The sequence below is a fragment of the Pollicipes pollicipes genome, unplaced genomic scaffold, assembly GCF_011947565.3.
Source record: "Pollicipes pollicipes isolate AB1234 unplaced genomic scaffold, Ppol_2.1 Scaffold_7261;HRSCAF=8764_pilon_pilon_pilon, whole genome shotgun sequence".
Taxonomy (NCBI): domain Eukaryota; kingdom Metazoa; phylum Arthropoda; class Thecostraca; order Pollicipedomorpha; family Pollicipedidae; genus Pollicipes; species Pollicipes pollicipes.
In genome coordinates this window covers 54,391,090-54,416,478 of record NW_023597054.1, presented here as the reverse complement: position 1 = coordinate 54,416,478, position 25,389 = coordinate 54,391,090, and the positions used below count along the sequence as shown (strand labels likewise).

At 62.5% G+C, this 25,389-nt stretch overlaps 1 protein-coding gene across 1 annotated transcript in view; it reads right to left on the bottom strand.

Moving 5' to 3' along the window:
* LOC119111625 (optomotor-blind protein) overlaps positions 1 to 25,204 on the bottom strand; it is a 46,122-nt gene extending 20,918 nt beyond the window's left edge. The window contains exons 1-3 of the mRNA XM_037235433.1: positions 24,610 to 25,204; positions 10,943 to 11,056; positions 10,076 to 10,229 (exon numbers count right to left, since the gene is read on the bottom strand). Coding sequence (XP_037091328.1) covers positions 10,076 to 10,229; positions 10,943 to 11,056; positions 24,610 to 24,959 — 618 coding nt within the window. The 5' untranslated portion in view covers positions 24,960 to 25,204. The remainder of the gene's footprint in view (positions 1 to 10,075; positions 10,230 to 10,942; positions 11,057 to 24,609) is intronic.
* Between the last annotated feature and the right edge of the window lie 185 nt (positions 25,205 to 25,389).

The following is a 25,389-nucleotide window of genomic DNA, read 5'->3' as shown; positions in this document are numbered from 1 at the left end:
CCCACCTCGGAGATGACTGGCTGGAATTAACGGCGCCCGGCGCTGGGCCCAGGGCACAAACATTTTATGTTGCCTCGGCCAGGAAACGAACGGCTCTCACGGATTTACGAGGCCATTATTGTCCATTAACTATGTGAAGGCTGTATGTAAATTAATTCGCTCGGCAGGGTGGCGCGGCGCTGCACCATCGCGCATGCACTTGTCAATAACCGGCACCTGGTAATGGCGAATTCATCGCCGCACGCCTCTTCGCCGCTGCTGAATCTGTCATTTGGCGGCCGTTAAGCGCTGCCAGGTACCCTTAATAAAGCGGATCTCGCCCGGCGCCGCCGCAAACGGCCTCGTTGTCGGCGGCGCCGGCCGCTGCCTGGGAAGCGGCGCCGCACTCCCAGGCGGCGCCGGCCGGGCGTCAGCCGCCGACCGCGGCGCTGACGTCTGCTGACGCCTGATGATGCCCGGCTGATGACAGGGCTGATGACGCCGCTGATGACACCGGCTAAGACGCCATGGTGCACGATGACACTTGATGACGGCATGCGATGATGAGCCCGCTGATGAGCTCGCTGATGACAACAGCACCGGCCGGCCGGGGTAACCAACAGGACAGGACAGTGCCGGCTGGCTGGCTGGCTGGCTGGCTGGCTGGCTGGCTGGCTGGCTGGCTGGCTGGCTGGCTGGCTGGCTAGCTGGCTGGCTGGCTGATTGCCGGTTAGCCGCCGGCTGGCCGGCGCCGCCCGAAGACCGGCCGGAGAGTTACTAAAGCGGAAAACGCAAAAACCCTAATGCTCGCATAGGCTGACGCCATTGTTTGTTTAATCATTCTTATCCATATAATTATGCTGGTTTTTCAGCCGGTTTTTGCGGGGAGTTTTTGCGGCGCGGCCCGTCCGTCGACACCTCACGAGCGGCGCCCGTCTGCGGCCGGGCCGGGCGGAGCGAGCCTGGAGCCTGCATGACGGCCGGCGCCGGCGGCACGCCACAACTCAGCCAGCCGCCGCGCGGCGTCAGGCCGGCCGCGGCGGCGGCGGCGGCGGCGGCGGCGGCGGCGGCGGACCTCCAGCGCCGAGCGCCCCGCTGAATTCACTCACCGGGGCCATGTTGAGCCCGCCGGCACAGACATTGCATTCCAGCACTGATTGAAAACCCATAATTACAGGTATCGAGGCTCTGCCTGCGAGGACCCCACGGACGGCGGACGGCACGCAAGCCGGCCAGCAGCCGGGCAGACATGATGGCTCGTTAAAAGCCGGGCAGGGGCGGAGCAATCCAATCTGCCAGCTGTTTAAATATAATTGAAACTTGTTGATGTTTCGAGGGTGTGTTCTTGCACGCCGACCGGCGGTCATATGGGTGGCCCCGGGAGAATCGTGCGCGATTGTGCACCGGTAATCGTCAGCGATGGCGTATGAAAAGTTATCTGCCACTATCGGGATAATATCGTGCAACTAGACGATGCAGCTCGCTGTGTGGTCGATAATCGTTTACGGACCTCCAGCATGCCCTCCAATACTTACCATTACATCAATTACGTGCTTATTATAGCCTATAGATCGGTCTCGTAATTTATCGGCCAGCCAGGCGCGTTGCTGAGGGCGGCCGTCATCTCAAGTGGCGTCATTAGTAAAACACACCCGGGTAATTGTTTCTCGTCAGCTGCCTGCACCGAGGGAGCGGGCGCGGCGACTCTGCAACGCGGCGCGCTCGCTCTCACCCTCTGCCCACGCCAGCAAGCTCTGACCACCGACAGAGGCGCCGGCCGTCCCACACAGAGGCGCCGGCCGTCCCACACGGAGTGGTCCCACACAGAGGCGCCGGCCGTCCCACACAGAGTGGTCCTGCACAGAGGCGCCGGCCATCCCACACAGAGGCGCCGGCCGTCCCACACAGAGTGGTCCCGCACAGAGACGCCGGTCGTCACGCTCAGAGGGGCCTGTGCTTCCACACAGGGGGGACTGCGGTCCGGCACAGAGGGGCCGGCGATCCCACACAGTGGCACTGGTGCTCCCGCACAGAGTGGTCCCACACAGAAGCGCTAGCAGTCCTACACAGAAGCGCCGGTAGTCCCACACATCGCCGTCAATGGTCCGCAAACAGCGTCGTCAATGGTCCGCACATAGCGTCCTCAGTAGTCCCATACAGTGTCGCCAATGGTCCGCACAAAGCGTCGCCAGTGGTTCGGCACAGAGGCGCCAGTTGTCCCGCACAGTGGCGCCACTGATCACCCAGAAGCCGATTTCGCGTCCCCGAACCGTCACTGATGTCCAGCAAAATGGGGAGCGGGCACAGACAGGGAGGGGACTAATAGAGGGGGTGGATGAAGGGGTGATGGAAGGTGCCATTAAAGGGGGCACCAGGTGTGACGATCGACGGGGTGGTGTCGAGCGGCCCCTGGCGGCGCCCGGTGCCGACAGCCGCCTGGTTTTTATCGATCCATAAGTGAGCGGGGAACGCCCCGTGTGGTCTGAACTGGATGGCGGCTGGTCAGCCAGGTATGTTATCACTAGATCATCGCGCAGCGCCCTCTCAGCTGAGCAGACGTCGGGCTTTACGACGCCTCATTTCGGAGTGCAAGTCAGGCTGCCCCACATTAGCGTGACGTCACCAGAGCGCCGCCGTGACGTCACGCTGCGGGACGAGCCGGCGGGCGCTGGTCGCGGCGCCCGGCTGACCCGGGCGCGGGTCACGGCGGCGCGGCCGCGGCGCCCCAGGCGGCGCGGTGCTGCTGACCCCGGCCGCGGTCAGGTCAGCGAGGGCGGCTGCGGCGTGACCAGCCGACAACCGATTACGCCTGATTGATGACCGCCGCTGACCAGGCAGTGACTAGCGATGACAGCGAAAACAAAGCCAGAGAGCGGCCCAGAGCGCCGGCCGTGTTTATTTGCCCACTTCAAGCCATTAGCTAATCTTTTTATCGGATCTTTTTCTTGTCGGCTAATGATTGAGCGTGATCCTGTGACGTCACCAAATAGCCGGCCGGCCGGTCGGCGTGAGGCGGCGCGGGCGAAGTGAGAGCCGAGCGGCGCATCCAAACAGAGGAATCCGCACGTCGGCATCCGGCGGCGACGGACTGGCGCCGGCGCCGACCCACGCGGCGCCCCCCCCCCCCTCCCCTCCCCCCATCCTCCGCCGGCGCGGGTAACCAGCGCCGCTGTGGGTCGCCCCACCCCTTCCGCGGCGAGGCGGACACGTTTGCTGTTGTGGGCCGGGGTGCGATCCGACCACATCTGCTTCCGCGGCTGGGGCACAATTCAGCCACGCCTGCCGCTGCGGGCTGGACGCGGCCGCCGCACCTGCCTCGTGCCGGGGCTGGGACGGAGCTCACCGCCAGCCGCGGTTCGTGGCAGCGCGCGGCGGCTGTCCAGCCAGGCCCCTGCGCCGGCCGGGGCTGGCCCGTCTCCGCGGCGCCGCGCCACTGAGCTGAGCTGAGCCCCTCTGTTGGGTCGTGTCGCCGGGCCGCCCAGAGATCGCTATCTGCCGGTGTCAGTTGTCAGCTACCGGCGGCCGCCGCCGCCGCCGCCGCGCGCCCTATTGACAGATGCAACATGACAGTCGGCGGCTGAAGCAGCGGTGACAGCGCCGCGCGACACAGCCGCCGCCGCCGCCGCCGCCGGCTGCTGGCCTTGCAGTGCGGCCGCTGCCGCCGGATTACAGCGGCCGCGCCGGCCGGAGCGGCGGCCGGCCACCTGTCTGCAGGCGGCGCGACGACCGCGGCGGCGCGCGGACGCCGGCAGCCGCACGCAAAAACGCAGCCGCCGCGCCAGTATCAACACACTGATCCGCGCCGCCCGATACACACACCGCGCTCTGACTGACACATCCCAAGAGCCGTGTAATTTCGAGGAATGCTGAAACGCTGGTCATCGCGGCCTGCTTACCGGCGCCGTAAGGGCCAGTTTGTGGCTCGGGCCGGCGGCGGATGAGCCGTACGGGCTGGTGATTTGCCAAGGTGTCGGTGTAATTGGCAAGGTGGGGAGGCCTGGCGCCGGACCGCTCAGCAAGGGGCTTATTACTAAAACAATGAACAAGTGGAAGAAGTGTTGGGCACGGTGGCCCCCCGCCGGGCTCGTGTTGGTTTTACAGGGCCGGTTAGGGCCGGCGCCGGCCGGCGCTCCGTGGCGTATGGGCGTCACGTCTAGGGCCGGCGCGGCGGCGCGCTATCCGGCCATCAGGAGACGCCGCCAGCAGGCGACGGCCCGCGGTCGGATCGGGGGCCCGCCGACGCTGGACGGCACCATTGATCAGCGGTGCGCCGACTATTACCGGGCGGCCGGGGGACGACCGACCGATCCGGCTGTCGGGCGCCGCGCCGCCGCCTCTCTTCGGCCCGGCTCGAGGCGGGGTCGCCGCTCCCGAGCCAGGCCCGCGGCCGGCGCGCCAGGGTCAGCACAGCGCCTCCAGGCTCAGCCGCCGGCGCTCCAGGGGAGAGGTCTCCAGGGTCAGCGGCTGTGACTCCAGGGTCAGCGCAGCGGCTCTAGGCACGGCCGCCGGTGCTCCAGGGGAGAGGTCTCCAGGGTCAGCGGCTGTGACTCCAGGGTCAGCACAGCGGCTCTAGGCACCGCTGCCGGCGCTCCAGGGGAGAGGTCTCCAGGGTCAGCGGCTGTGACTCCAGGGTCAGCACAGCGCCTCCAGGCACGGCCGCCGGCGCTCCAGGGGAGAGGTCTCCAGGGTCAGCGGCTGTGACTCTAAGAGTCAGCACAGTGGCTCTAGGCACGGCCGCCGGTGCTCCAGGAGAGGGGGTCTCCAGGGCCAGCACAGCGCCTTCAGGCACGGCCGTCGGCGCTTCATGGAAGGGGGTCTCCAGGGTCAGCGGCTGTGACTACAGGGTCAGCGAAGCGACTCCAGGTACGGCCGCCAGCGCTCCAGGGGAGAGGATCTCCAGGGCCGGCGGCTGTGGCTTCAGGGTCAGGACAGCAACTCCAGTAGCGGCCGCCGCGGCTCCAAGGGAGAGGGTTCCCCAGCGTCAGCGGCTGTGATTCCAGGGCCAAAAGCTGGGGCGCCAGGCTCAGGAGCCGGGCCGCAGTGCCGGCAGCGGGGCGCCGCAGCGCCGAGGCCGCGTGCGCACCGGGCCGCGGGCGCGGTCCGGCGCCGGCCGCCGCCGCGCCAAATGAACTGGGCGCGGAGTGGCGCGGGGTGGCGCCGCCGGCCGCCGGAACCTCTCACCATCGATTACCCTGCCGGCGATTGATTCAGGGTGTGTGTAAACAGGCGCGTCGTGGCGCCGGGCGCAACTATCCTCCATCTCGGTATGCCCATCATTGTATTAATGCACCGGGCCATTCATTGGCTGCGCGGCGGCGGCGCGGCGGCGCACATTCCACCGGCGTCGACTAATGGGATCGGACGCCAGCCGATGCAGATGGCCCGCCGGCAGCATTTCATTACCCGACAGAAATATGGAGAGAATCAATTTAAAAACAGTGCCGAGCGTTTTTTGTGGCCGGGCCGACCCTCAGTGGTGCTATGTAAACACGGGCCCGCTTTTTATAACATATGTGGCAATTATCCCTCTTCATTTTTATTCTCGGCGTGGACAGGCGCAGTAACCGTGAGGTAAATGAATGGCTGGGTGATTTTTCACGGCTCAAGTGAAATTAAGACGGAAAATGGGCTGCCCGAGGCTCGCCTTCTATCCACCACTTGAGCGCCGAAGCGACAAACATGGCCGCGAGTCTATTGCCCAATTTTTCATAAGCGATATGTCCAAACATTAGCCGGGCAGGAGCGGTCGAGTCGTGAAGGTGATATACCTCTCAATGGTGGTTCACCCAACTGTGAAATTAATCAGGCGTAATGGCGGACTAGACGTAAATACTCGATCGGTTCCTTGTGTGGGAGGGACATAAATTGCGTCAACATCATCAACAAAGGCCGGCTTACGGTAACGACGGCGCTCTCGACTATCTCGGCAGAATCCGCCATACATCCCGACACAATGCGCCCGGCGAAAACGAGCACATCTCAATTTACCGCGACCTCCGTGGGTGGTGTGTGCGGCCTTGTTTGGCCGGCCCGGTGTGCGACAAGAGCGGCGCAGCGGCCGCGTCGGGTTCGTCCTGTTTGTCACCGCGCCCGCCGCCGCGCCGACAGCCGGCGCAGTGGGCCGGTGCGCCCGCACCGCCTCCACAAAGGGCCTGGTGCATGGGCACGTCACCGCGCTCCCAGCGGCATTGTTTCATGGGGCGGCGCCGGCGCAAGAGCTGGCCCGCACGGCCCGGCCAGCAGGCGGACCCGCCGCCCCCGACAGGCGTGAACTCTGGGTCCCCGGGGCGCACCGCACAGGCAGCAGGACAAGGGCGCGGGCCCGTATGACACCAGGCGGCTGATACGGCGGACGAGACGGCTTACGTCAGCCGTCGACAGCTGGACCTGCTGCGGCACTCAGATCAGCTGGACTGCGCGGCTGGACTGCTCGGACCGGCTGGACCGCGCGGCTGGACCGCTCGGACCGGCTGGACCGCGCGGCCGGACCGCTCGGACCGGCTGGACTGCGCGGCTGGACTGCTCGGACCGGCTGGACCGCGCGGCTGGACCGCTAGGACCGGCTGGACCGCTCGCACCGGCTGGACCCCTCGGACCGGCTGGACCGCTCGGACCGCTGGAGCCGTGGCCGGACCGACACGCGGGGCGGTCTCGGCTCTCGCGGGGTGATCGGGGCCGCGGCGGGAGACCAGTCACGTGGTCATGATTGAGGGCCGTGATTATCGACGAGCTGTGTATCAATGTCCTCCGCCAGCGCGGCTCTGTTTATCGCCGCGGCCAAGTCGTCGGGTGCCAAGGGCATCTGCCGCCAGCACGTCATCTTTTCTTCGGTGAACTTGCTGCACTGGACATTATTATCACGCGATAGGCTTCGGAGGGGCGGGCAGATGTTATGAGTACCTGTCCAGCAAATGCAACCAACAATCTATTTTGGGATTTTTTCTGAACAACCCTAACTTTGAAGCCGGGCAAGTTGGAGTTCCGCCTGTTTTCTATCCTCCAGGAAGGCCAGCGCGAGGGCGTTTCTGAATAGTCTCCCGACACAACGTGTATAAACATCCCCTTCCAGGCAGAGCTCTCAGTTCTCTTGAGCACCCTCTACCGGCTAATTCATAAACGTCGAGAAGCTGACGGAGGCCCTGGCTGGCAGTTTTTCACTTGGGACCCTCTCCAGGCCTGCGAGTGGCCAATTACACGTGTCAGCCCGCCGCCAGGAGTGCGGCGTGCCGGCATAGGTAATCCACTAATTAGCCTCTCCTGCGAAGGGGCCTGATTTGCCGCATTCACGTCCAGCCGAACGTGACTTCTCACGGTGGAGATGGCCTAATGGCAGAGCGCTTGCCGCCGCCGCCGCCGCCGCCCGCTCGCCGCTCCGTTCGACGCGGTAGGTTCGGCGCACAAAGGGTGCGACACTCGAGGGCCGACAATCCGCCCACTCATCGCCGCTTTGTGCGCGCGCGGCCGTCCTCTCGGCTGACCGGTGCGGCGGCTAATGGCGGCTCGCCGGGGGGCGCGCCGACACGCCGACGCCGGGCCTGCGCCGCCATTGTCGCCGGCCGAGCCCGCGCCGGGTGCGCCGCTATTGTCGGCCGGCGGCGGCGCCTCTGATCCGCCGCTCTCTCCCGCGGCCAGGGCAAACAGAGCGCCGCTGCTGCCCCGGCCGGGCGGGCGGCGACACCTCTAATGAAGTCGCGCCGTGACCGCCGCCCTCTGTCACGCCGCGTGACGGGCCGAGGGCGCGGCGAAACGCACGAGGTCAAAAACCAACGCGCTCGCCCCGCCGCTAATGCGGCGTGAAACTCTGACGAGCGGGGCCCGGCCGTGGCCAATGCGTGCTGGTCGTGCTCCGCCCCGCCGCTCGAGAGACGGCGCCGGCTGGGGGCGCAGCCGAGACGAACGATGATCGACGCCCGCTACACGTCCGCCTTCCTCGGGCGCCGACGGGGGGCCGGTGCAGCTCCGCCACAGACACGTGGGGCTGGCCGTTCAGGGAGGGCGCCCGGCCGCGTGCGGTGGTCACACGAGCGGTGTTGCAAGCCCTGAGTGACCCCGAGAGGCTTGGTGGGCTCGAACGGTCAGGCAGGCGGTGTGCTTACAGGAATTTTGGATTGATGTGCTGGTAGAAAGTTGTCCTGAAATTTTGATAAAGGGTTGCTTTGGGAATGAAATTATCCTCGGAATGAAATGTTGAATTGTGAGTTGATTATCCAGAGAGTTTAGACAGAGCACGAGCCGAATAGGGCTTGGCAGGCTGCTGGCGAAAGACCAGGCAGAACGTTTGCTAGACAGATGCTCTGAGAGAGAATACGCATTCTCAAACCGCATTGCATATTGGGTGATGTACAGCTTGCAGGTAAACATTGCACAAATCCCAGTTCTGAAATCTGCAACCAAAGAATTTGACTCATTTTGCGTTGCATGTCGTCTAAAATATTTATACCAGGATATTTGGAGAATTTTGGACAGAACCGTTCACCAACTAGTATTTTTGCCGCCCAAGGACGAGCCTCAAGCGCTTAGGAAAACCACGGATGCAAAGCCACAGCCGGATTGTACCACAACGCTCACAGAATCTCAAGCTCAAGTTAAAACCCAAGACGTGCCTCCAGGTCGCACCAAGCCCAGGCTGTCACCCACAGTTCTCCGCTGAGCCGAGCCAGCGTATCGGGGTCCGATCACGGCCGCGTCGGCTCCCTGTGATCGCCTGCCAAGCGCGTATCAGTCTCTCCAGCTCGCATTAAGATCACACCGGCGTCGCCACGTCGGGCGCCAGTCGGCGTCTCTGTTGGCCATCCTCCCCTTCCCCACCCGCCTCCCCCTGAGCCGCTCTCGGCGGCCCGAAAGACGGACGGCGTCGCGATTATCCCGAACAAACGCCGCGCGGCGGGACTCCACGTAAAACACAACCATAAGGTAACCGGGCCGGCCCAGGCGCCGCCGACCGGATGAAATATCGACAGGAGGCGACACCGCCGATCCATCGGGCGCCATTGCCGGCCGGCGGCGCGGCGCAGGCGGCCGGCGGCCAGATTTATCTGTTTGACTTAGCAGCACCCGTCCGGACGTAATAAATGAGCTATCGACTGCGGAGAGCGGCGCGGGCCGGGGGCGGAGGGTGGCGGCCGGCGCGCGCCGCCGGCTCCGTTACAGCGCGGCCGCGCCGTGCTCGCCGCCGCCGCGTCTTTGTCGGTCCCAGATCGGGCCGGTGTCAAATTGTCCCGGTCCGGACTTTACAAACTAATTCACTCCAAAGGCGGCCGCGCGGCGGCCGGGCCGACGGGGGCCGATCCGGCTGATAGAACGGCGCCCTGATGGTGCGATAAGATCGGCCCCGATCCTGCCTCCTCAGCCGCGCCGCGCCGCGCGCCGCCCCAGAGCCGGATTTTACGGCCGGTCGGCGCGGCGCGGCGTGCGTCGCGATCACGAGGGCTCGCCGCGTGCGCTGGCGGCCGCGCAGTCGGACCGTGACGTCCAGGGCTCCGGCGTCGATCAGCCGTGGACGCTGAAAGAGAAAGGCGGCGGCCAGCGCGCGCTGAGCCGGGCGCCGCGACACGGCCGACAACATGTAAAACGCATCAGCGGCGGCGCTTCAAAGCGTACTGTTTACTCGGCGGCTACCGCCGCTGCAGCCGCTCGACCAAACACCGGCCGTGACGCAGGCCGCCTGCGCGCCTGCCGCCGCCGCCCGCTAATTGGCGGGCGCGCGGCCGGTATCGCGCGGCCGGCGCGCCGCAAAGGCCGCGCGGCGCCAGACGCGGCGCGCCGCGCGCAGAAGCCGGCCGGCTATCGCGGAAGGCGTACACAAGCGGCGGCCGCGCGGCCCCATGAGCCCGCAGAGATAGCGCGCCGCGTTTGGCGGGCATGGTCGGGGCTCGCCGTCTCGCCTCGCTGTATATCGGGCCTCTCGCCGTCGATAGGGGGACAGAGGCCCCGGTGCGGCGGGGCCTCCAAGGCCAGAGCCGGCCGGGCCTGGTGAGGCGGGTCGGCATCTGAGCGACATTCCGCGATCGGGCCGAATGTTTGGGGCACGCGGCGGGCGGCCCGCACCCGCCGCGGCCGGGCCTGGCGACCGCCGCCGCCGGCCAGATGTACTTACGAATCCGTGCTTGTCGCTAATGTTGTTGGTCAGCTTGAGCTTGTGGAAGGAGACCACCTTTTGCATCCACTGCTCGCCAGAGGCGGGACTGTCCGGGTGGATGTACATGCGCTTCGGCATCTCCGGGTCGGCCTTGCCGGCCACCATCCAACGGCTGGAAGCCCAGATCAGATCAGTTAGCGACAGGCGAAGATGGCCGTGACGACAGGCAACGGCGTGGGCGGTTACTAACACCCAGCCGGCCGAATACCGACCTGGGCCGCGCTGCACCGCAAGGTGGTGTTCGTACGGGATCCAACAGAAAATCAATGCAATAGGACTACTCAAAGTGATCTGTGTAAATGTTGGTAACAGATGCGACATTGCTACATGACGTGGTCTTGTGTTTTTTTCTTCATAAATTCAGCTACAGCACGTCAGGTGCACGGCACATGTGGGGTTGTCTGTGTCAGCGTTTTCGCCATGTAAACATCAGCCGAAGTGGCACGTCATGTGCAGACGACTTTCACAGATAAGTTGCCTCTGTAGGCGTTCGGTCGACTGGACGTCGTCACCAAAGCCAGATTTATTATCTTTACTTTGATTATTATGCCCCCTTGACATACCAGGCCGCTTAATTAGCTGTAAAACTCCTAATAGGACCTATCGTGCACCCGCAAGTGGTGGAATGGGGCGTGCAGCTATACGGCCAACAAAGTCGGACGGGATTAAATCGGTGACCAATGACGTAGACCGCATATGGTTCGCGACGCAGATACGAAGGACTGTACATCTTTCCGAATGAGTTGGCTGCCGCCCCGGGCTCCTGCGAGCGGCCGGCCGGCCCTGCAAGCCGCCGTGGCGCGCGGCGACCGGTCGGACGCCCACCTGTTGTGGAACTTGTAGCGGCAGTCGTCGGCGGCCACGATGTCCAACAGCAGTATGTACTTGGACTTGGGGTCGAGACCGGACAGACGGAACTTCATCTGCGGGAACATTTGCCTGGAACGGAGGCGACAGCGTGAGCACTGGCGGCCGCGCCGTATCGGCTAATCGGCTCGTAAAACTGGCCGGCCGTAGCCGCCGCCGCGGTAGGGGGGGGGGGGGGGGGGCGGGCAGCTCCGCGCCACCGCGCGCGATGGCTGGATAGCGGGCACGACACTCTATCCGGTGTTTAGATGCTGTTTAGATGGGGCGAAGCCCGGCTGAGCCGGCTGGTGCGCGGCGCCGCGGCCGGGCGGTCACGCGGGTGGCGGCGCGGCCTCCGACGGCCGGCCACGGCGGCGGCACGGACGGACGTATGACATAGACACGGACAGACAGACATATAGATAGACAGACAGACACAGATAGACAGACAGACACAGAGACAGATAGACACAGACAGACACAGACAGACACAGACAGATACAGACAGATACGCAACACACGCACACGCACACACATACACACACGACGAAGCACAGATGAAGACACCAACAGGGTCAGACACACAGGTGTGGGCAGGAAACGATTGGGCAGGAGGTGGCGCCGCCGGCCACAGCCCTCCTCAGCCGCGCCTTCCACCACCCACACCTCCCCTCCCCTCCCCTCCCCCACGTGCTCCTCGGTGCTCCCCACGGCCGCGGTGACGTGCGTGCAGCCGGCTCGCCGCTGCATACCGCGCTCGGAGCGAGCAGGCGGCGACGGCGGCGGCGGCAGCGGCGGCGACAAACACGGCGCGCTGCGGCGGCTGCCGTGTCGGCCGCCGGCCGCCGGCACCCCGTAAATCGGGGCGCGCCGCGCGACACGGCCGGCCGTAAATCGCCGCCGAGCGCCGGCGGCCGCCATCGCTCGCCCGGCAGCCGGCCGGCGCGGAATGCGCCGAAAACGCCGCGCCGCGGCAGTTACGCCGCGGCGAAAAAGGGCCGCAAAAAGTGCCCACTCGGCGGTCCATTAGAGTAAACGTTTCACGCATCCTGTGCGCAGCGCCGCCTGTCGATAATGAGGGGCCGTTCCCAGGACGGCCGCCATTGGTGGTGAGAAGCGGCGGCGTCCACACGCGTCGGCATCCACGGCCGCCGGTGGGCCGGGGTCGGAGGACTGAGGACGCGCCGTTCGGCCTGGGTCGGAGGAGCACCGAGGACGCGCCGCCCGGTCGGGGTCGGAGGAGGACCGAGGGCGCGCCGCCCGGTCGGGGTCGGAGGAGGACCGAGGGAGCTCCGCCTGGTCGGGGTCGGAGGAGGACCAAGGGCGTGCCAGTCGCTTCGCGGATCCGGAAGCGGCTGGCCGTGATCGTCGGGCCGGTGCTCGAGGATCGGGACTGCTGAGGAAAAGACGCCGTCTCGGCGCGAACGCCACGCTGGAGGGTAGGCTGCGAAGGGAGTCGATAAGAAGCGAGGATACATTTAGAATGTTTGCTTTCTGAGAAGCTGTAAAATATCGTGAACTGGATCTATAAAACACCTCCGGACCAAAAGGGGCGCGGCAAAAAGTCCACCTAACAGCTCATGGTTATCTGCAGCTTGCTGTAGGGAAACCCAAACATTAAAATAAACCGTTTACCCGGAGGCGGGCGCTTCAGCGATGCCGAGGGTACGTTAAAATTTGTTCGTGCGGCACATGGAACGAATAATCATAGCATGGAGCTAAGTAGTTGTGTGGGTGAAGCGCAAATCTCAATGTCGAACCTTCCGGGTTCAATCTTTTGTTACTTGGCTCGTCACGTCGCCTGGCGAGCTTGGCGAAATCCATCTCACAGCCGAGTCTTGGCAGCCGGACGGCTTACAGGGTCCGCCGGCAGGGGGCGGGACTGCCGTCCTGCGGGATCAGGGTCCACTGGCAGGGGCCGCCACCGCCGTCGAGTGGGGATCACGGTCCGCAGAGGGGGGGGGGGGGGGCGCTAGCAGGGGCCCCCAACGCCGTCATGCAGGGATCAGAGTCTGCTGGCAGGGTCCGCTGGCAGGGACCGGGACTGCCGTTGTGCGGGGATCATGGTCCGCACGGAGCGCCCGCCAGCAGGGGCCACCACCGCCGTCCTGCGGGGATCAGGACCTGCGCGCGCCGCCCTGCTCCCCTCGGTGGCGGAGCGACAAACAGGCGGCGCGGCGGCGGCTAATTCGGCCGGACCGGTGTCATCCCTCTGTGCGCTCGTCACACGGCTGGCTGGGCCGGCCCGGCCGTATTTCGGGTATCGCTGATAGCGATAATGCCCACACCTCGACGGCCCACTTTGTCGGCGCCCGCGTACAAAGGGCTCAGCCCCGCTTCCATTGTGCGCCAACTCTTCCCAGATTAATCCACCTAGAATGGAGATAATGAGACGACCGGGTCCGGCCACGCTGCCCCGCCCGCCAATCGGCGTCCTCGGCCGGGGGGCGGCGGGAGGGGGAGGGGAGGGGGGGGGGGGGGTTCGGGAGGACGGGGCCGCGTCGTCCCGCCGGCAGCCTTGCGGCCGCAAAACAATGGCTCAGAAGCGCCGGGCATGACGGCGGGCGGCGCGCGGCGCGCCGGCGACAGCTGCCGCTCGGGACCACCGCAGAGCGCGCGGCCCCGTCCCCGGGGGAGGGGGCGCCGACCTGCACCAAGATCGCGTGACGCCGATCCCGCCGGATTCGCACACGCACCGCGACCGCGACGGCCAGCCGACTCCATTTTGGCGGCGCCGGCGTCGCCGCCGCCACCGCCGGCGCCACCACCACCTGCCCGTCGACAGCTTTTTACGTGCTGCACTCAAATTAATAGAATTACGCGGGTCTTGTTTTATTCCTCGACAAAAGCGGCGAGTGGCGGGCGCCGATTAGAGCTGACAGCGCGGCGGTCGTGCCTTTGTGTTTGTGTTTGGGCAGGCGGCGCGATTGGACGGGGCCCTTCTTTCAATATCGCCGAATTTTCGTCATTAAGCGCCAACAAAAACGCCAACATGGCGGCCGGGTCGGCGCCGAGGCGCTCATCCGGCCGATAGCAGAGGCGGGACCGGACCGGCCCCGGTCAGCAACGGGCCAGCGCCCCAGCAACGGACCAGTGGTAAGTGGGCTGGCACCAAACCAGCGGTCAGCGGGCTGGCACCAAACCAGCGGTCAGCGGGTTTGCACCGGACCAGCGGGTCAGCGGGCTAGCATCGGACCAGCGGACTCGCACCGGACCAGCGTGTCAGCGGGCTAGCACCGGACCAGCAGACCAGTACTGGGCCAGCGGACCAGCAGCGGACCAGCGGACCAGCGGACCAGCACCGTATCACAGCGTCGCATGTCGGCGGACAGTCAGCGGCGGTGGCGGTGGCGACGACGGCGGCGGCGGCGTGTAAAGCTGCGACCACGGCCGGCGGCCATGCGTGCGGAGAGGCGCCGCCGCCGGCCGGCCGAGAGAGCTGGCCAAGCCGTGCGTGATTTGGAGGCCAGCTCGAGCCGCGCTAATCGGGCCATTGTCTGGCGGAAAAGAGCAGCCGCGCCGCAGACGCCGCCACGAACGCGCTGGCTGATTCGCGACTGCGGATACTTAGCCTAATTGAATTTAATGAGCGGTTACGGGAAGTGCAGTTGGCGGCGGGCGGGCGACTTCGCCGGGCACGCACCTGGTCAGCGCGCAAACAGCGGCGCCGACACGCCGCGGCGGAAGCGGCGCGGCGACGATGGCGCGATCGTCTCGCCGCGCGGCAATCGGCTGGATCGGGAGGTGTTCCCAGGGCGGCGACGGCGGCTTCCGCGCCCGGCGGCGCCCCTCCGGCAGATTGATGCGCCGGCTCGGTCCGACCGGGCCCCCTGGTCCCGGGCCCGTATTGATTAGTGTGTTATGCGTTGTTTGTTTGTGTAATGGCGGCCGGCCGGCGGCGGCGGCGTTCGCGGCGCGGGCCGGCGGCGTTCGCGGCGCGCGGTGGCGTCAAACGGCGCGGCTGACGTGAGAACGCCGCCGCGCTGCGGTCGGAAGTGGCCGTCGCGGTCGGCCCTAATGAGCCGTCGATCCTGGACGATCCTAATCGGAGAGGTATGGCTGCGCGGGCCGCACCGCGTGTCGTCCGCCGGCCCCGGAGAGCGGCCGCTGACGGCTGACGCAGGTGGCACCGCGTTCAGGCGGAACGGCCGCCATTGGTCGACAGGCGGCTGGTGCGCGCACCGGCCGCCTCCGGACGCCTCGCGGGCCCGCGGTGCCGCGCGCCGCCGGCGGCCAGCGTCGCGCCGCAGCCGGGGTCGGCCACAGGGCTATCAATTACGGCCCCCCGGCTGAGACACTGGACGCTGCCATTGCGAGCGCTGATATTGTTGTCTAATGACTTGGCCTGCACGGCCATCGGTTGAGGCCATTCAATTGCACGCTAGTGTTATATGGTAGCCATATTTTCATAAAGCTCGACGTGAATGCCGAGCGCGCAAACAGCTAATTCGGCGTGTCTTTTCGGCCCAAATAAATCATCGGCCAGCCGGCGTGGCGCTTTGTTGGAAGTGTAGGCAGTGCCTGAGCCGTTGTTTTGTTCCCTCCGCGCTCTGTTAAAACAATCCATCTATTTTTATGGGCCCGCCTCGCTTTTATCCGGCGTTCGGCTCGCTTTTAGAAAATTACGGCCAGCGCCGCCGGCGGCGGAGAATACATTTGAACAGAGGCACCACCCCCGGCGAAGCGGCCCGGTGCGGAGCGCGAGGAATATCTTCATAAGAGCGAAGCGTCGGTCGGCAGCCGCGTCGGCAGCATGCATAATAGAGAGCCGCGCGCGCCGGCCGGCGTCTGCCGAGCGCCGCTCTAATGGATGACGGGCGGCGCTATCCGACGGTGCATTCATTAGAATACGAATATCGCCCGAATCGACAAATAAACCGCCCCCTGACAGCTGAGAAATCACAACATGGCTTCCGAATGCTGTGAGCGCCGGTGTCGGCGCCGGACCGGGCGCCGAGGTCGCGGTCGGGGCCGGGTGGTGGGCCTGACGCTGTGGTCGGGATCGGGCCGGGTGGCGGGCCTGACGCTGAGGCCGGGGTCGGGGCCGGGTGGCGGGTCTGACGCTGAGGTCGGAGTCGGGGCCGGGTGGCGGGTCTGACGCTGTGGTCGGGGTCGGGGCCGGGTGGCGGGCCTGACGCTGTGGTCGGGGTCGGGGCCGGGTGGCGGGCCTGACGCTGAGGTCGGGGTCGGGGCCGGGTGGCGGGCCTGACGCTGAGGCCGGGGTCGGGGCCGGGTGGCGAGCCTGACGCTGAGGCCGGGGTCGGGGCCGGGTGGCGGGCTTGACGCTGAGGTCGGGGTCGGGGCCGGGTGGCGGGCCTGACGCTGTGGTCGGGGTCGGGGCCGGGTGGCGGGCCTGACGCCGAGATCGGGGTCGGGACCGCCCGGCCGCCGGGTCGTCGCACTCCTTGTGGAATGGTCGAGGGAGGTGTGACCCCGAGGGAGGTGTGATCCCGCCTGGTTGCCGTGAACCCCGACCGGAGGCGCCGCATGCGGTGGAGTTTCTGCTGATAAGCTGCTCGGTCCCGCTAATGATGGATCAGCCGGTGGTCCCCAGCCTCCATTCCGCTTGGTCTCAAGATCTGCTGTTTTGCTCTGTGGTTCAGCGAAAGATGCCTCGCCGCGCTTATCGCATAATTTGACTTTAATATTATGGTGGCCCGTGACCGTGGGCGGTTGGGCCATCCAATGCGTTACGTGTGACGATGCCGTAGAATATGGTCATCGTTTGCCTGTCATTATTCGTATCACTAGTTCTCGGGTCAACTAGCGCAGTGCAGGGCCTGCTGAACAGGTAAGTGCTTGCGTTTCGCTTCCTGGCATTGTAATAATGCTCGTTGGCGCAGCAAAAAGAACAGCTGAACCGGGTCCCGGCTCTGTCTCGTGTTATTCACATTACGAAATGAATGCTAGCAAATCAGAACGGATGCCAGATCCTGCCTGATATCGTACAGAGCAGTAACGAATGCATGTTTTGCTTGAATATCACACCTCATATTCCTAATCATGCTGATAATGTGCAGATAATTGATACTGCCGTTGCTGGGTAGGGGTGCCGTGCACGACCAAGGTCTCACTGCAACACCCTGCAACACCCGCTCAACAGATAGTTCCGGGTTCTTTGCAAATGTTATGTTTGCAGTTTTAGGCAGGGATGCCTGATTGATAGGCGTGACTATGTGTGTGCTTTGCCTCTTTAGAAGCCCATCACCAGGGCGTCTTAAGCATTACCTGTTCATTGTCAGCGACGCTTCCACCCACGACTATGAGTTAGCGCGCATAAAGCATGATCAAATGAGCGACAAAGATGATTGTCTTCGCTTTCGAATGGGTCAAAGAGAGAGGGAACGTTGAACTTTCACTACTTGTATCTAAAGAATTCTGTGAATCTATACGGGCTCTGCATGATTTTTAGAAAACTTGTTCGGTGGGGTCCAAAAGCTTCCTCTTTTCCGGATTTCTAACCGGGTAATCATTACTAACGTTTCAGTGGCCCTGATGTCTATGCCTTAATAATACAATAATTTTGTCAACCGAACGCCATCTTTAATGTAGTGCAAGGTATTAAAGCCTTTTAAAGGGATTAGAAATGTACCCCCTGCTTTTTCATCGAAGAGACATTTTATGCCAACAATTTTCTCCTCATTTCTCTCCACCACATGAAAAAGAACAGAAATCTTACCAACCACAATTTCGTCCAAATGACCTCCTCGTAAAGCTGTGACCTAAATCAGATCACATTTCAGAAAACCCACGCAAGAACTGGCGTGGTTGAAAATGTAAGTATTTGTTTGCCAGGGTATTGCTAAAACGACATAAATCTTCGCAGAATTAGTGCGCCGAATAAGCAAATACAGCGCTGAGAGAAAGACACCGAGTCATTCGTGCTAATTTGCCATAGCTTTCGATACGTCTAACATGTAAGCCTTTCGCTCATGAACATGACTGCATCGCCAAGCATACGAATAAAGGGGCGAAATTGCGTGCAACGGGCCTATCAGATAACTACTTCTAGTCCTCTTAATTCCTCCTGAAGGTAAAACAACGGTTCATACACAAGATGCTTTGAGCACAATGTGCATTAGGTGGTGATGATGATTTGGGGTCTTAGTGCGCATCGATGGCAAATGGTCATGCAGCACCCATAACTATAAATGTGCATTAGACATAAACAAGTTCGTCTGTAGGGCTTCTTCAAGAAAGGGGTATATTTCCTTAAGACGGGACACAAACTGGCTCTGCAATGAAAGGCATGGCATGTTGCCAAAATAGTCCCTATAATCTGGCAGGTGCACGTCCCGGGCACGGAGTCCAAGTTTTTCCAAGTACCCCCCCCCCCCCATGGAAGCACCCCTGGGTATAAGTGAAAGGTCTGGTCTGGTTGACGCTACGCATTTGCAAAGCATCTGCCTACCAAGTGTCATGGTAGAGCCCATGTACATTGAATTCTACCTTAAACCGCATTGCTAGCTGTTGGCGGAATCAGTGAAGATTGGAATGACACAATAAATACGCAAACGCTTGGCTTACGGGTCATGATTATGAGAAGAACCCCAAAGAAGCCATTGAGGATACCAAACACCAGATCTACATGCAAGAGACATTCTGGGGTGTTTTTGAGCGTTTGTGACAAACTTAAGTATTTTACTCAAATATCGGGTGGCCGAGGCCAACAATGCGGAGCCAGGACTCTCCAAAGAGATGCGAAGCTTCACCCATTGCCATGTTCGCCTCCAACAGAACAGAGGCCATCTTTGCTTCGACGCAGCGAGTGTTTTCGAGAAGAAAAAAAGAGCAGATGGAACCCACGCGACCAGGTCATAACATTTCCAATCTGTTTATTTGAAGGCATAATCCCTCTCAAACGCTGTCAGCGCTACTCGGACAGAGTGGCGCGTGCGTTGTCGCAAAGCAAACCTCCCATGTGTAAAAAGGCAGTGCGCCTGTTTGGCAGCGGCGCCAGGCGGGCGGCCGCCGGCGCCCGACGGCTCATTCAAATCCGGCGCATTCCCGGCTTCTCCGGCCGACAAGCTATCATTAAACCGTGCCCAAAGGCATTAGCATTAACACGGCGGATAGATAGGTAAACACGTCGGCTCGGGAGGTGGGCGCCGCTGGAGAGGCTGATCAGCGGGGGGTCGAGCTCGCCCGACGCCAGACGGCAGCGGCCGAGCTAGGAGCCAGGCCGAGCCAGGAGCCAGGCTGAGCCAGGACCCGTCGCTGTCCCAAGCGCCGGACGGCAGCGGCCGAGCCAGGAGCCAGGCCGAGCCAGGAGCCACTGCTGTCTCGGCGCCGGACGACAGCGGCCAAGCCAGGAGCCGTTGCTGCCATCGTCACCAGACGTCAGCGGCGCGGCGCCGCGGGAAGACGCCGAGCCAGGAGCTGTCGCAGCCCCCGGCAGCCGGCCTAGCATGCTGCACGACAGAAGATGAGCCACACTTGCTCATCCCCTCCCCCCCCCCCCCGCCGACCAGCTGGGTCACACTCGTCCGGCGGGGATGCACACGTCTGGCGATGGGTGGTCACATCGTGGCCGACACACCAGGTGACCTGGGCTGGAGTGACGGACAGGAACAAACAACCGCTGGCGAGCTGACACGCGTTGGATCGGCTGAAACGTCGAAGAGGCAGCCTGCCCAGCACGTCCGAGCGACCAGCCACAGGGTTGTCGTTGAGACAGCCTGCGCTGGGGCTGTCAGAAGCAGGGATGGTCAGTGCGTGCGTGTGTGTGAGGTGTCGTGGGAGGCGGCGGCAGCCCATCTTTGGAGAAGCTCGACACTGACGCTGTGTCTGGCGCCGGGTCAGCAGCGGCAAGCCGCCGCCGACTGCGGACGCCTTCGGCGCTAATCAGGAGATGCGAGAACAAATCGTTCTCGCCGTTATCACGGCGGCCATTGCGCATAAAGCAGGATGATTCACGGCCTCTCAGCTGTCTGTCCGCCGGTTTCGTGTGCAAAGTTAGCCATAGAAACACGTCCCCGGCCATAAATCGCGCATCCGAGCCGCGGAGGCGGGCCGTAAGTCAGCGGCTGAGAACACCCAAACGGTGTAGCCGGCCGCCGCCGGCGCCCGCTCCCGGCGCCCCTGGCCAGTCTACCAGAGGTGACCAAATTACACGGCTCAATGAATTATACTGGCGGCCACCACATCAGACCCAGCCCCGGGCCGTGCCGGGCTCAAAGGTGTTGTCAATTGACGGCTTGGCGTAGAAATAACACGCCTGGAAGAGGAGCAATTGTGGTAAACGCACTGGCTACGATGCTTTAGGTGGTTACACGGGCTACAAGTGCACATTAGCCGCGTCTAAAATACACATTACCGGCCGGCCAGAGCCTACAAATATGGTGAGGACAGCGTCCAGGGCGGCCAGGTATGCTAACAAGGCCCGTGCTGGTGGCGGCCGCAAGTGAGTGGCTATCAGCGCTGTTTGGGTGGCGCGAGTGGCGACACTGCTACAGTTGTGACAATGTCGTGATTAGCCATGATGGATCGGCTGTAATGAGAGGTGTCCGCGGCCGGGCCGACCTTGTTCGGCTGCTGAGCCGTCGCTTATTTACACTACAGTCACAACAGTTAGCGGTTACGCCGCGCTTCAGTCCGCCGTACATGTAAATGAGTGTTTTCGTCAGGTAGGGCCGGCGAGGGCAGCGCGTGGACGAGCCTGGGGCGACGGCGGCGCCCGGCCGGCGACGCCGCTGCCCAGACGGGCTCCGTCTGGCTCCGTCTGGTCCCAGACGGCGGACCCGCCTGACCTGGTCAGAGACGGGCCGGCGGCCCCGTCTGTCTCCCAGGCGACGGACGCCGCTGTTATCTAGGAGCGGCAGTCGCGTCCAGGCCAGAGAGACGCCACCTTCCGGTCACTGGTACTGGGCGCCGGTGTTTAACTGGTGCTGCCGCCCGAGTGAGAGGGGACGGCAACGCTGTTTAACTGGACTTTTGGCTTCCTGGCCAAGGGAGATGTTTACTGGGTCTCGAGGAGGACAGAAGCGGACTAGCTGCCGGCATGGTCTTCCTCTGGCACATACGCCCGGTACGAGGGCGGACAGCACCAGTGAACCTTGCATGCAGGCAAAACACCGATACCCTCTAACGACAGGCGAGAATGCCGCTCTGTGGACAAAGACAAGAGAGGAAACCGCTCCTGGCAGGGTGGGACGTCGGAAGACAGCGTGTACCGAAGAGCACATTGCTCTGCGGCCGACTAATTCGCGTCGGGTGTAGCAGAGCACAACTTTACGGCATCGGGGGTGTTACACGCCGTCCGAGAAAGACGCTGCAGGATTAAAACTACACATCCACCGGGGAAGCACCCTGCGTCGTGGTGAACAACGTGACCGCAATGTGGCGGAAGTCGTCGCTGCCGACGACGCGCTCTCCAGCTCCGCGTGCGGGAGCCGGCGGCGGTCGGACCGCACCTCGACGGGCTGCCTGGTGACGCCCGAGACGCGGCCGACCCGGCCCAGCGGCGCCGGACGTGCGCGGCCGGCCGCACTCTCCAGTCGTGCCCGGCCAGATCTGAGGCGCTGGCGGCGCCGGCCCGTTCTGTGGCTTCGGCCGGCACGACTGAGGCGTCGGGAAACCTCAGAATGTGTGTCGGCGAGGGCTGAGCGCCGTCGGACGGCACAGCGGCCGACACCAGGCGCCGAGCGCCGGCGACACGCACACCCGACCACGCGCGCCCGGTCACGCGCGCCGCTCTCGCAGGCCGGCACGCACACCCGGCCACGCACGCCGCTCTCGCAGGGCGGCACGCACCCGCGGACGGCGGACCGCAGATGGAAGCGGAAGAAGCGCAGACACCTCGGAAGCGGGTCCAGGCGGAGTCAAGCAGGTAACCAGAGCACAATCGGTCATTGTCGAGTGGTCCGCTATGTCCGACATAAATAGCATGGGCGAAAGTCAGCCACCAATGCAAAACATTGCTTGTAACAAGGAAATGACCAGGTTTTTGGAGGCCCACATTCTGCTAATGCCAATTGGCAGGCGCGCTACGAGCCCCAGCGGCTCAGCTCTAATTTCATGTGACTCAATAATGAGTCCGCCGCTGACACCGGCAGCGTTGCATGCCATTTAACTGGCGTGTCATTAAACCAGGGCTTTATAGCTAGCCATGCGGCAAAGACACTTGCAGCGCCCAAGCCGCGGACTGCTGTCGGTCAGAGTCTGCCGACTGCGCAGGTGCGGCCGAGTGCAGCCCACATGGAAAGTCGTGACTCGGGCGACATGTACCGTGCAGAACAATTGAAACACAATCTGAGTCTGGCAATGCACCGCACGCCACAGACGTTCTAAATCAAGTAAAGAATAAACGAATTGTGAAAGAACCGGCGACATTGTCACAACCGGCGTGCAAGGTAGCTGGAAGCCCGAACCTCGAAATGCGCTGTTCCAACTGGTCGGGCAGAAACGGCACATGTACTAGTACCCGCGTTTGTCACCGAACATATTGCCTTGCATGCTTGCAGCCTATCCTATGATACTAGCAATAGTTCAAAGGTCATATCAATGCTGTGCACCGTAATGGATAGCAAAATTTCGCAGCCCTGTTTTAGTTTGTCAAGTTTAAAAAGCTCGCAGCGGAACCTCTTCCTCTAAATGTGGTTGGCTGGCCGGACAACGGGCGTCGTTGTGGTGATGCGGGGTCTGAGCAATGTAACTGACCAAGAGAGGCAGCCTCAGGTGCCTAAACGAGTGTGGCGCTAGAAGGCAAATAGGCTTTTTGCGCGACTGTGTATGCAGCTTGTGAACACACGTCTACCAATGCTTGAACGACGATAAATCAAGATATATGACCTTTTTCAACTGTCCTGAAAAGCCAAAAAGCCATCAAAATGCTTGGAAAAGCCTAGCACCCACATAGCTGCACTGTACCCAGAAATATAGCTGGCGCGGCAGTCTTCAGTACGATCGAACGACACTCAACAAAATCGCCAGTAAATAAGTTCACTTCGCCGGGGCATTACAAGCATCCCAACTAAACCCAAACGACTGCCAGTGTCGTAAAATTATGCGGGTACGCTGGGTCCTGCCACCGACTCATTTCCAGGGGCGCACATAAATACGGGGCCGCGCCGGGGTGGCAGCGACAAGGGAAGTCCATTTTGCAGGTTGGGCTGGCGCGCGCGGCGGCCGGGCCGGCCGGGCCGTACCTGGCGCGTGGCCGGCCGGCCCGACCCCCGCCGACGCGCCAGACGCGACACCCTCCCGGAGAGGTGCCGCCGACACCCGGCGCCACGCACGGCGACACCGAGACCCGCGATAACATCGCACACCCTCGTCCTTCCCCCCCCCCTCCCACCCCCTAATTCGGGTGACCGTTGGGCGGCGTGGCGGCGCGACACGGCAGAGTCGGCAGGAGCGGCGGCGGCGGCGCTGAGCCGTCCGCTGGCGGGCCGCCGGGGCACGGCGCCGCTCTGGCCCTCCCATCGCTCGCCGTAGCACGCATTAACATATAGGGTACTCAGCCCTTGTCTTCGGACCACGGGATAATTATAGGGAGCTCCCGGGTGTCATTGGCAGGTCATGCCCGTAATGATAGTATTGGTCGTCAAAAATAATCTGATGACCAGTCAACTGCTTTTGAGGAAATGTTGGAGCAGCTAGACAGCTAGCAGCTATATGTTTAGACAAATTGCAACGCAACACAATTAAATCGAATACATGAATGTCAACATTTTTTTAAAAAATGGAAGTCAAAGGCATAAATGCATGTTGATGTATGCTACGTATATTTCGATATCGTCAGCCATCCAAAAACTTTAAATTGACTCCCAGACAGAAATTAATCATATATCTACCAATGCAAAAAAGGACGTTATGCATTAATCTAATTTTGCCATCAAGATGTTTCCGGTTTTAGGAACTTCTAGAAAATGCCTTGTATTGGAGTGCCCAAAATGGCAGTGGCCTGAGTGTACCTTTTGAAGTTAGACATTTAGGTGAAACTTCAGTTAATTGAGTTTAGTTACCCCATAGGTGTTCTTGTCCTTCTAACGTTTGACATCAATTTTTAGCTTTAAAAATGAAGTGCATGTACAGTTCAATTAAGAATGATCTGCAGAGACATATCGCGCGCATCATTTTCGATTGTTGTTGTTTTCTCAATTTTCTTAATTTTTTCTCCAAAATAAACCTAGCAATCCATCTCTGAACTTTGCTTTAGACCATAGTACAAGGGCTGCAGTTTTAGTTGTCTTATTCAAAAGGGTTTGGAAATTCGGCCCACCAACAATTAATTTTTTAGCTACATAGGCATGCTGAAAGCAGAGTGACCTCCTGATTTATGTACAATCTTCCTTAACGTTAGCGGTTGTCTGTTCCGGCGCAGCGTTTCTGTCCAGTTTTGCCCTTAGCACTGTGGTTAGCCAGCGCGCCATAGGGAGCAAGCATCGCGGCAGTGCCTCAGGGTTATGCCACCACGTACCGTGGTCAGGAGAACCTAGTGCGAAGGGACAATATTTCCATTGTTTTGTATTTGTTGGGCTAAAAGGGCTACTCTTTAATTGCAAGTTTCACCTCCTTTGGGGAAATATAAACCCCAAGTATTTTTGCACACCAGGTCAGTTCAAATAAAGAAGTGTAATTTTCCAGTGGACATGCCAACGGAGCGCGGCACTGGACCGCCGTCTGTCGGCTGGGCGTGTGCTTACCTGCCGCTCTTGGTGATGACCATCTCGGTGCCGAACTTGTGGAACTGCGCCCAGAGCTCCTTGGACTCCAGTGTCACCTTGGGGTCATCGACGACGCCGTCCTCCTCTGGCTGGAGGCAGCGCGGCGGCCGCATGCTGCCCTGGTGCCCGAGCACGTCTTCGGCCGTGAACGGGTGGCCCAGGCCCGGCGGCAGCTTCGGCATCAGCGACTGCGGGTACGGCACGTGCGGCGGCAGCGCCGGGAAGTACTGGCCCGGCGTCAGGAACGAGCCCGACGAGAAGTCCGGGTGCCGCATGAACGGTGGGTACGCCATTTCGGGAACGCGAATGTCCGCCTGGTCGAATCTCATGGAAGACGCCGCGGCCCGCGAGCGGGAACCATCAGCAAGCGCAAACAACCGCTGCAGAGCTTGGCGCGCGGCGCGCGGGTCGTCCAGTTGGCGGCTGCAGCACGCTGGCGCCGCTGGCGGCCGAGCGCGGACACGTCCCGTCACAGAGGCAGCACTCCAGTCACTACCGAGTGTCAAAAGCCGTGCGCCGGCCTCGCCGCCGCGCTAATCAGCTGACACTCGCGGCGATTGGTCGAGGTAACACCCGCCGACCAATGGGAGCGCGCCGAGGCGCGGGCCGCGCAGCTCTGGAGGTGTCCGTCCGGCGGGCGGGCGGGAGCGGCGGGCGGCGGACCGGCCGGGCGGCGGACTGAAGCGACTGTGGCGGGCCGCGCCGCCGCCGCCGGCGCCCGGCACCTGACACGGCCCCGTGTCAGCGCCGCCGCCTGTC